At 37.0% G+C, this 12,204-nt stretch overlaps 1 protein-coding gene across 1 annotated transcript in view; it reads right to left on the reverse strand.

The window, feature by feature from the left end:
• Positions 1-1,122: 1,122 nt before the first annotated feature.
• syn2b (synapsin IIb) overlaps positions 1,123-12,204 on the reverse strand; it is a gene marked incomplete at both ends in the record, with an annotated part of 150,121 nt that continues 139,039 nt past the window's right edge. Inside the window, 2 exons of the mRNA XM_081357887.1 lie at positions 1,123-1,252; positions 7,532-8,132. Coding sequence (XP_081214013.1) covers positions 1,123-1,252; positions 7,532-8,132 — 731 coding nt within the window. The remainder of the gene's footprint in view (positions 1,253-7,531; positions 8,133-12,204) is intronic.

The following is a 12,204-nucleotide window of genomic DNA, read 5'->3' on the forward strand; positions in this document are numbered from 1 at the left end:
ATGCTTTAGCTGAATGCACATTTAATGGACAGAATGCAAACGGTATGTCAGTGGAATGATGCGCCACATGTTTATTGACACTTTACAGAGGAAACAATCATCACCGGTCATGCAAAGCATTATCACTGCGCACAAAGAAAACACAACATGAACAGTGTGACGCCGGAATAAACATATATTCAACTTAAACTCCTGAGATGTTAAACGTACAGTACGATACAATATGCAGAGATACTATAAACATGGCACTCATGAATATCTTGACAGGTTGATAAGTGTTGGATGTCGCTAAAATATTCCACTGAAATCCCAACAACCACTGCGTTGAAACCGACCAGTCCAAGCATTGATTATTATAGGAAACTTGAATAGGAAAGTGCTTTATAAAGATCCCGAGGTATTGTTGAGCGGTAACACTTTACAGTAAGGTTCATTAGTTAACATTAGTGAACCACATTAGTTAGCATGAACTAATAATGAACTGCACTTATACAGCATTCATTAATCTCTGTTACTGTAAATTTCACCATTTACTAATACTTTATTCAAATATTGTTAACATTAGTTAACGCACTTTGAACTAACATAAACAAACAATGAACAGCTGTATTTTTATTAACAAAGATGAACAAATACAGTAACAATTGTATTGCTCATGGTTAGTTCATGTTAGTTAATACCAATGTTACAGTAACTAATGAACCTTATTGTAAACTGTTACCTGTTGAACTAATGTCTTACTGGCTAATGCTTACAACACACCAACTTGTTACACACACACACACACACACACACACACACACACTACAGGGGATAACAGGGAAACTAGTCACAAATATTAGTCTCTGGGTAAAGAAAACACACTTTCACGATACAGCTACAACATCGAGGGTTATAGACGACGACTTCAGTGTTCTCCGGCCTCCTGTAACTGATCGCTTTAGATTCATCCCTCCTCTTATAAATCCCAGTGTTTCGACTCCAGAATGTAGACGCCAACACTGAACATCACGCTAACCTTCATTAGTAACACTCGGATAATTACAGCAGAGTTGGGAGGAGGGGTTAAATGTACACAGCTACATGGAGTCCCTGGCCACCATTTTGTCAACCATTGTGTTGTTAGTCAGAGAACAGGCTGGCGAAAGACTTTCGCAAGTTTCGGATGGTCTCCGCCTTAGTTTCGTCCTCGTTGCTGGAACGGAAGGTGTCGCCAAAGGCGTTGAAGGCATTGGTCAAAGACTGGGATTTGCTGCAAAACAGCGGACAAAGCAGAAGCAAAATTAGATCATCTAACTTTAGGATTACGTCTTCATTTGGGCCTCGTCCACACTAATACGTTTACGTTTTGAAAATGCATCTTTTTCTCTTCATTTTGTTTTCCGTCCACACTGAGACAGCGTTTTTATCAATGAAAACAAAGCGTTTTGATAACGCTCTCCAAAGTGGATCAATTTGAAACCAGTGTTTTCGTGTTGTAGTGTGGACTGTGAAAACAGAGGCATTTAAAAACGATGACGTAAGTTTAGTCATGTGACGCATATTGTACCAATAGATATTGATGTTTATAGCGGTATTGTGCCTGTTATCTGCTATTCACTCTCACACTGTTGCTGAAATATGTGAGTTCACACACTCTTCATATCACAGTCCTGCAGAGATGACAGAATACACTCACATCTGCTGTCCTGCGGTGAAACATGAGCAGTTTTAGCGGTTTAGACCAAACATATAATAGTGAGTGAGAGCGACCTGGACCATCAGTGAATGAGGAGATACTCTGCTCAAAAAAAATATCCTGACAGAAGATTTGCGCGATCATTTTATTATTTATTTTTCTGTCTGGATCCTCTAAGTGAGGTGAATTTAGTGTTTTCCGACATTTCAGTGTGGATTTTGGAACAAACTTTTGGAAAACGCCTGAAAACGCTAGTGTGAACAGAGGGCTTTTTAAAACGAAAACAGCGTTTTCAAATGTGTCCGGATTAATGTAGACGTAGCCCTAATTTCAGTGAACACGAGAGTAAGGTGTTGAAGTAGAGGAGCTCACTCCCGCTCATGGAGATTCACCTTCCTGCAGAGATTGCAACTCTGAACTGGACCAATCGCAGGATTCGGGTTCAATGCAAAGAAGGAGCCGTGGAACAGAGCTGAATCCTGCAGGAACTTAGGGCTGTATTCCAACTCGCATATTATGGGCCCTATTTTAACGATCTAAGCGCATGGTTTAAAGCGCACAGCGCAAGTGCACTTAGAGCGAGTCCGAATCCACTTTTGCTTGTTTAACGACGGGAAAAATGGTCGGCGGTCCCGGCGCATGGTTTAAAAGGGTCGTCTCTATTCTCTTAATTAGTAATGGGTGTGTTTTGTCTCTATTCTCCTAATGAGTTATGGGTGTGTTTTGGGCGTAACGTGCAAAATATCAATCAGAGTCTCATCTCCCATTCCCTTTAAAAGCCAGTTGAGCTCGCGCCATGTGTGTTAAAGCTGTGTGTGTGTGTGTGTGTGAGGTGTACGTGCGTTGTGGATATTAGTAATATGAGCCTCTATAGGCTCATATTACTAATGTACCCTTTACATAACAAAAATACAAAAAATACTGCGCCACTGACTTTAGACTAGGTTTTGTTGGTCAATGGCTCAGTCTATTATATTACTATAGACGCTAAGAAATCTTTAACGTTAATTTTGGTCATGGCTTTTTTTTTGAAAAACGAAGACAATTTGACGGTTGTTGTAGGAGAATCACTGCAGGACTGAGAGTCAAATCTTCTGACACTGCCAGTATTTCGTCGTAGATTAAATTTGATATCAACGGTCATTAATCGGCTGTCGGTGAACATGCCAAACTAACAGTCAAAGACTTCAGATTTTAGCCTAGGATCAGAGAATTCTTTAGGATTTGTAATATTTGTCTCAGATGGCCAAATCGTGGCCAAAATCGCACACTGTGCACCGGCTTAACTTTGCAAATTACATGTCAACTAGTCTCAGCCTCAGAGGTCACGCCTGTGGACTTCTGGCTAACGTCTGATGCATGAGGCACACAGAATGGGAAACACTTCACGAGTTTTGAGGACATCATCTGATTGGTTGAATTCTACAGGATTTCCGGGAGACGTGTGCCGAGATGCCAAACCCCCTCATGGAAAAAGAAAGCCATCATGTTTACAACTGCCAATGAACGCTTATCAGAATCAACTAAAAGCTGGATTTTCAAAAGTATGTAAAGTTTGCACCATAGACGTTTTAAAATACGTCCAAGAGTTTTACATGCACTGTAAAAAAATTTGCTGTAGTTTTGCAGCTGTTTGCCAGTAACTTACTGTAGATTTAAATTTATGTTATTTACTGGCAACAGTTTGTTCAAAGTTAAATGAACATTAAACATTAACAAGTCTTTGTCTTTAAAGAATAAAATTATAAAATAACAATCTAATGCAAAGCATTCTGGGAACCAGAAATCTTCATCAACCTTTTTCTGTTTTTTTCCTTCAGATTTTGGTTCCCAGAATGCTTTGCATGAGGATGTTATTTTAGTTTTATTCTGTAAAGATAAAGACTTGTTAATGTTTAATGTTCATTTAATTTTGAACAAATTGTTGCCAGTAAATAACATCAATTTAAATCTACAGTAAGTTACTGGCAAGTAGCTGCCAGTAATACTGTAATTTCTACAGATTTTTCTAACAGTGTGCCAGTCTGTTATTGTATGGACATCAATGTTACATTTTCACATCCATAAACATGATGGCGATCAAAACGAACTGTGATTGGTTGCTTTGCATGTCGGTCCTTGGCCTCTGGAAGCTGCGATGGAGTCAGAAGGTCTGGCTACACCAGACTACATGCCAACTAACTCTCATTAGAGTATCAGTAGAATGTTGTTTTGGGGTTAGTAGAATGTACCAGGCTTGTGCACAATTTAGAATTGAATTGAGAATGACTCCTTAATTCCAATTCAATTCTTGAATTTGAATTGAATTTGAATTGATGTCAAAAACAGGATCTAAAATTACAATTCGAATTTGAATTAAAGGAAGCAGAATTGCAATTCAATAAAAATTCAAAGAAATTCATATACATATTTTAAGTGAAGTGTTTAACAATGAAGCTTTACAGTATATGTCAGATATGATTGCATTATAAATGATATTAGTTTGAACTACTTGTACAGATTACATTAAAAGGATATGTTTTCCCCCAGCAATGAATGTTAAAAGCTCTAGTCACAGAACAAATAATTCAGTTTGATTTATTGTAATTGTAATTTTGTGGAACATGATGAAACGTGACTCCATTTCCCAGAATGCTTTACTTTAACCAAGTTTTTAAAATGGTTGCTAAACAATTTGAGGTGGATATTTGTTTGAAAGCACAATTTGATGGGCAACACTGGACTTTTTAAGTTTCAGAAGTCCCTTACAACTTCACTCTGCACCTGTTGAGAGAATCTTTAGTGTTGCAGGAAAGATATTCAGACCAGAACGGTGCAGACTCAATGAAAAATCATTTGAGGAGCTATTGAGAATTAGATGCAACAGTGTTGCTTAGTAATTTTTTGCAATAAATGATAACTGCATTTACAACAACTTTGTGTTTGTGTGATTACTTTGAAATGAAAATTACATTGGAACAAAACTAATTAAACAACATTTAGGGGGTAATTTATTTCAAGAATTTGATCAATATCTATTTAAGAACAATGTATGCAGGTTTGAGGAGTAAATAGTTACGTGAAATTAAATTTCTGTTATTAAATTACAAAATTAATGTAATTGTATTTAGTTGTATTACTGAGGTAAAATGTTTAATTCAATTAGTTACTAATCAACTTAAAACAAAATTGCTTTGCATTGATAAAGTTATCCAAATAAAGTAATCCAAACCACATCTTTAATGGGTAACTAATAACAGTAAGCAATAACATTTCCAAAGTAACCTTCCTAACACTGAGTGCATGCGAGACTCAACACATTCTTTCTGTTGTGTGACTGTGTGGAATTTCTTTCAATTGCCATGAATTTAATTCCACTTCCTGTCAATCCAATTCAAATTCAATTCAAGGTACTGTGGGGTGGAGTAAATACAATTCAAATTCCAATGAATTGAATGGAGGCCAATTCTGAAATTCTGAATTTTGCACAAGCCGGGAATGTACTTGCAAAATTACTTATAGTCATTAGTATGGAAGCTTGTTTCCGCCACAGAATAAAACATTTTAAAAGATAATTGCGACTTTTTATCTCACAATTGCGAGTTATAAAGTCCAATTCTAAGGAAGAAAATACTGACTTTTTTCCTCAGAATTGCGAGTTTATATCACGCAATTATATCACACAATTCTGACTTTAAATCATGCAATTCTGACTATATATCTCACAATTCTGGCTTTGTCACATAATTCTGACTTTATGTCATGCAATTCTGACTTTACAACTCGCAATTGCGACTATATATCACCCAATTCTGACTTTATGTCACGCAATTCTGACTTTATATCACGCAATTCTGACTTTATTTCACACAATTCTGAATTTATATCACGCAATTCTGACTTTATTTCACACAATTCTGAATTTATATCACGCAATTCTGACTTTATTTATATCACACAATTCTGACTTTATAACTCGCAATTGCGACTATATATCATGCAATTCTGACTTTATGTCACGCAGTTCTGACTTTATATCACACAATTCTGACTTTATAGCACGCAATTTTGACTATATATCACGCAATTCTGACTTTGTCACGCAATTCTGACTTTATATCACGCAATTTCGACTTTATAACTCACAATTGCGAGTATATATCACACAATTCTGACTTTATATCACGCAATTCTGACTTTATATCACACAATTCTGACTTTATTTCACACAATTCTGAATTTATATCACGCAATTCTGACTTTATTTATATCACACAATTCTGACTTTATAACTCGCAATTGCGACTATATATCATGCAATTCTGACTTTGTCACGCAATTCTGACTTTATATCACGCAATTTCGACTTTATAACTCACAATTGCGAGTATATATCACACAATTCTGACTTTATATCACGCAATTCTGACTTTATATCACGTAATTCTGACTGTCACGCAATTCTGACTTTATATCACGCAATTCTGACTTTATAACTCGCAATTGCGACTATATATCATGCAATTCTGACTTTATATCACGCAATTCTGACTTTATAACTCGCAATTGCGACTATATATCATGCAATTCTGACTTTATATCTCGCAATTCTAACTTTATATCTCGCAATTCTGACTTTATATCACACAATTGTGACTATATCTCACAATTCTGACTTTATAACACGCAATTGTGACTTTGTCACGCAATTCTAACTTTATATCTCACAATTCTGACTTTATATCACGCAATTCTGACTTTATATCTCGCAATTCTGACTTTACATCACACAATTCTGACTTTATATCACGCAATTCTGACTTTGTCACGCAATTCTGACTTTATATCACACAATTCTGACTTTATAACTCGCAATTGCGACTATATATCACGCAATTCTGACTTTATATCTCCAATTCTGACTTTATAACTCGCAATTGCAACTTTATATCTCGCAATTGTGACTTTATATCACGCAATTGCAACTTTATATCTCACAATTCTGACTTTATAACACGCAATTGTGACTTTATATCACGCAATTCTGACTTTATTACTCGCAATTGCAACTTTATATCAAGCAATTCTGACTTTATATAACGCAATTCTGACTTTATAACTCACAATTGCAACTTTATATCTCCCAATTCTGACTTTATATCACACAATTGCGACTTTATATCACACAATTCTGACTTTATATCACGCAATTCTGACTTTATAGCACACAATTGCGACTTTATATCTCACAATTCTGACTTTATAACTCGCAATTGCGACTATATATCATGCAATTCTGACTTTATATCTCCAATTCTGACTTTATAACACACAATTGCGACTTTATATCACACAATTCTGACTTTATATCACGCAATTCTGACTTTATAACTCGCAATTGCAACTTTATATCTCGCAATTGTGACTTTATATCACGCAATTGCAACTTTATATCTCACAATTCTGACTTTATAACACGCAATTGTGACTTTATATCACGCAATTGTGACTTTATAACTCGCAATTGCAACTTTATATCAAGCAATTCTGAGATAGAAAGTCAGAATTGTGAGGGAAAAAAAGATTGTGAGATAAAAAGTTTCGAGATTCAAGTCGCAATTACCTATTTTATTTTTTTATTCTGTGGCAGAAACAAGCTTCCATACATTAGAATATCTGTTAGGGAGCAAAAAATAAAGCGTTAGCGGATATTAAGCAGACAGTCTACTAATACTGCAATGACTTGAAGTTGCAAAAGTTACTTGTAGTTAGTAGAATGTCTTAAGTGGACTATTGAAATAAAGAGGAACCATATGGACACACTTTGCAGCAAACGATCTCCAAGCACTGAAGCAATAGTGAAAAGGTTCTTACTTCAGGAGAGGATGGGTTGACTTCTGCTGGGGTTCAGGCTGATCCTCCACAGGAGGCTGGGGTTGGGTGGGTTGTTCCGGGGCCGGAGTGGGAACAGGAGCAGGAACAGGAACAGGAGACTGGGAAGGAGTCGCTCTAACTGGGGCTGATGGTGCTTCAGATGGAGGTCTGACTTGCTCTCTGAGCACTGGTTTAGGCTGGAGCTGGGGTTTAGCTGGTGAAGGGGGTTTAATGGGAACCTTGGCTGGGGATGGCTCTTGATCTGGCTGGGTCTGACCAGGACTCGGATCTGCGGGTTTTGGGATGGCCTTGGTGGGAGGTGGGGTTTGGGGCTTCGGCTGGATCTGAGGCTTGGAGTTCCTCCGAACTGGGGGCACTGGTTTTGGGGGAAGGGGTTTGGGGGGTAGTGGTTTTGGGGGCAGTTCGGTTGGCTTCCCTGGAGTGGGTTCGGGTGCTGCTTGAGCCTGGGGTTTGGGCTGCTGGGTGGTGGGTGGTAGAGTTGGGGTTGGGCCTGGTTTGGGCACTGGTTCCTGGGCAGGGACTGGCTCAGGTGTAGGCTCTTGACTCTTAGGCTGTGGTTCTTGGGGTTTCACTGCCCCCCCTAGGTTCAGTACAAAACAGAGTCATCATATTATACATTTTTGTAAACACTGAAGCTTGCAAGATGGTTTTAAATCCAGCACCAGAAACATTGCATGATTTATGATAAAGAATTAAGGCGCCCCCACGACTGGCCAAAGTAACCATACAAAGGATATTGCCCAAGGTAAGGAATAAGGATAGTCATGTCCACAAAGCAAAAGGAAATTGCTTTTAGTCCAAACAAGCAGAATGAAACAGACAGGGGTGTGTTTCCCGTACACCGCCGTAACTCGCTGCTTCACTACTATAGTACGATGCATCGTTGAAGAAATCAACTAGCGAGTCACGACTGTTTCCCCAAACCGTACTGTCGCAAACTGGTCGTTCAACCACGTTGGTTAATGATGTCACGCAGTTGGTGGAGTAATAATACTTTACATGAATCTGTTTGAGACTGAATTAATGCTAAACGTTTTATTCTGAGGAATATTTCTCATTTTTCTCAGTTATTTTGTTTTTTTCCAGATTCAATCACAGGCTCGTTCTTACACTAGAGCTCGTTCACACATGCGCACTCTTCAACAACGACGTTTTAAATCTCTTGACAAACTAAAAGATGTAAATGACATTTGTATGTATTTTAAATTAAAGATATAGATTGTACTGAAAGTCAGCTTGCTTATTTTGCTCAAGATCAGGATTTATTGAGTCCACATGTCATGAAAACTAGAAACTCTTCTTCTAACCACAGGTCGAGATCTAGATCTGTCGTTCCAAACACACAACTCTGCGATGCTGTTTGTAAATGAGCGATGGTTTTGGGAAACACCGACTCGTTGAACTGCTGATAAAGACAGAACTTGCGACCATAGTTGGCTAACGATGCTTTCGGGAAACGCACCCCAGGACGGTTAGTTTGTAATAACTGCAGGTTCACAACAACAGATCATGCATACAGAAGAACCAAGACCCAGAGGTGGCATGCGCCATCTTTAAAACAAAGACAGCTTTTCTTTTAGTTTTCACCCCTGGCCTTGTTTGGGATGTTTTGCCTTGTATTGTTCCAGATATATAATTTGTTGTGTGTTTTATACAAAATCTTGATACGTACCAAACATAAAGGACAACTGGGATACATGCAGGAACAGGGGAAATGTGGGAGATTATTTGTTCTCGTGTATGAGAGATAATGATAATGATCTAGTTGTGAGTGAGGTGTCTCTTGTTTGTTTAAAGAAATGCTTGATTATGTTTCCCGATATCTCACTATGAATGAGAATACACTGGGCTTTGACCCTTTTGAAAGTTTTGTGTCTTTCGTAAAGGGTATTTCGTTTTGAAATGAGGTTCAGTAACACAGCACAGTAAGTCTGGAAAATGGGAGCTTTATTACTTTGGACATGAGGGGGAAAGACTAGATCTATATCAGACACAAATCACAGTTATAACCCAAGTACTGGATTTAAAGAGGCAGTGACAACAGCAAAGCCTAATCAACCCAAGTTAGTGGATATTAAGTCACACACTATGGGACGCCACATCAGCATATAGAGATAGAGACCTGATTGTTCACAACTGACATTTTTTTCAGTATGCTTGATGAGTACATTCATTGATTTCATTAGTTATACTTTTCACACAAAAATATTTCTTTGGTAATGCATGCAAATGATCTTAAGCTAACAGTTTCCATGCAATATAAAGACACATTTTCAACTCTGAACACAGATACCTCTCACGTGTGTTATAGATACCATCTTGCATGTTGATAAAACAGTTAAAAACAGCAATATACAGAACAGGCACTACACTGAAAACACCTCAGACGTCCCTGTTATACATATTCAGTCCAAGAACACCAAGCATTATGTCTTTAAAGCTGGAAAAGCTCATTGTTGGTCAAATATTGCATTATTAAATGTCAAGGCCAAATCTGTAGCACTAAATTGGCAATTTGATTGAACGTCTTTGCATAAAAAACACTGAATGGCTTAAAAGCGGTTCCTCGAAAATACCTCTAAGCAATACTATAAAACTGCATTGCATTTATGATGCACCTCAGATCAGCTTTTAAACAGTCATAACAAAGATTATTGTAAGAGATCTGCAAAAAAGGAAATTTGCTTTCTTATTCGGGTGAATGTCATAAAAACATGTCCAGGCCACATTTCACGACAAAATCGAAAGAAATGAAAATATATTTTACAAAAGGAAAATGAAGCCACGTTAATTATTTTGCATTGTGACATTATTTTCATGACAACTTCTCATTACGGTAAATCATCTAGACAATTAACTTTTGAGGTTTTTTGGTATTTCCTATTATTCTTGTTGTCAATAGATTATCATTACTGTAATGAAATAATTTCTTTAGTGCCTTACAATGTAAAGTTTCTTTTACAATCTTTAAAATAATCAGAAATAAATATCCTGTGGTGCATTTTTTTAATCTAATTATTATTAAACATGAAAATAATGCACACAAATGCAATGCAAAAAACCTCAATGGTTTTAAAATAGGCTTTATTTTCATTATGCAAAATATAAGTTCTTATATAATCTTGTGATTTTGGGGTGAAATATTAACATGTCAGGTTTCTTGTGATTGACTATTCCACTACAGTAGGTTATATATTGCTCATAAGGATATATATATATAACATAAGCTGACAGTCAAGAGTTCACGGGAGGACGGACTCATTCTCTGATGATTCCTGAAATTGACTGGCCTCAGATTGGAATGTAATGGCCATTCAGATTTAAGGAAATCCTTCAAATGTCTTTGTTTCCTCGTGGTTATAATCTGTTAACGCTCATCCTTCCCTCGCACATCTTTCCCTCGCGGGTCAAGATGGTTTTTTTTTTTTTTTTTTTTTGTCCAGAAAGCTTATTTTTATTTAATTTTCATAATATTTGTTTTTTTTATTTACCTTTAAATTACTAGATCTGATCAATAAATAATAAATAAATAGTAATTTAAGCACATTCCTCACATTCTTTCAACTTAAATTCAAAATAACTCACAATTTCATGCATAACCCTTTTAATTCAGCTCTAAATATCTCACATTGGGAGTCTCTGCTGACCTCTTGTGGGAAATAAATAATATATCATGATATTTCATGACTCTAGATGCCCTTATAGCTCTATGGAGTAAATGAGCTGTTCCTCTGGGTCCTAAAGTCAGTTTCTCTTCAGTATGCATTCAGATACACATGTAGATATTATAAAATACATTTTTAGTTTGAATTTTGAGCATTTTTCGGTTTTTCAATGTGTACTGAAGCATTCCTCACATTCCACTCATTCCTGAGGGAGTCAGATTGACCCGCGAGAGAAGGATTTGTTACTTTTCTAAATTTCAAACAAAAAACTCATCAAATCCAGTCAATGTTCTTTTTTTTTTCTTTTTTTTTTTTTTCGTGGTTCAAGTGCGACAAAATGGGGTCTTGGACCCCTGTGATGAACACTAATTTTTTTTATTTTCATAAGCTGACAGTCAAGAGTTCATGGGAGGACGAACTCATTCTCATTCTGAAACATTCCTGATTCCTGAAATTGCCTGGCCTCAGACTGGAATGTAATGGCCATTCAGATTTAAAGAAATCCTTTAAATGTCTTTGTTTTCCTAATGGTTATAATCTGTTAACAGATCATCAGGCTGAACGAATATTTTCTTGGTAACCTTGAGGAAGCAAATGATTAAAAAAAACACCTCTTTAGAAATCATGCTGGAAATACTGAAACCGCAAATCTTATTTTGTTAAAAACACATTTAAGATGTGAACACGAGGACATCACTCATGCAAAACCACAAACACTACGTTTGAATAAAAACATCACATGTATAACACACACACACGCACACACACACACACACACACACAGCCATCACAAGCGAACAACGACAGAACAGTGAACAGGGGAGAGAAACGACAGATTCTGAAGAGCACGAGCTCAAACTGCGGCATCTGTCACTATCTGAACCTCAACCAGCACCAGGGAACTGAGCGCTCGTGTTATTGTGGTTTATCTGGGATTGTGGCAGTGGAAATCATTTTGCCTGGACTTGTTTTGGTCCGACAGCAACT

Source organism: Scardinius erythrophthalmus, assembly GCF_964197995.2.
Source record: "Scardinius erythrophthalmus genome assembly, chromosome: 25".
NCBI classification, from domain to species: Eukaryota; Metazoa; Chordata; class Actinopteri; order Cypriniformes; family Leuciscidae; genus Scardinius; species Scardinius erythrophthalmus.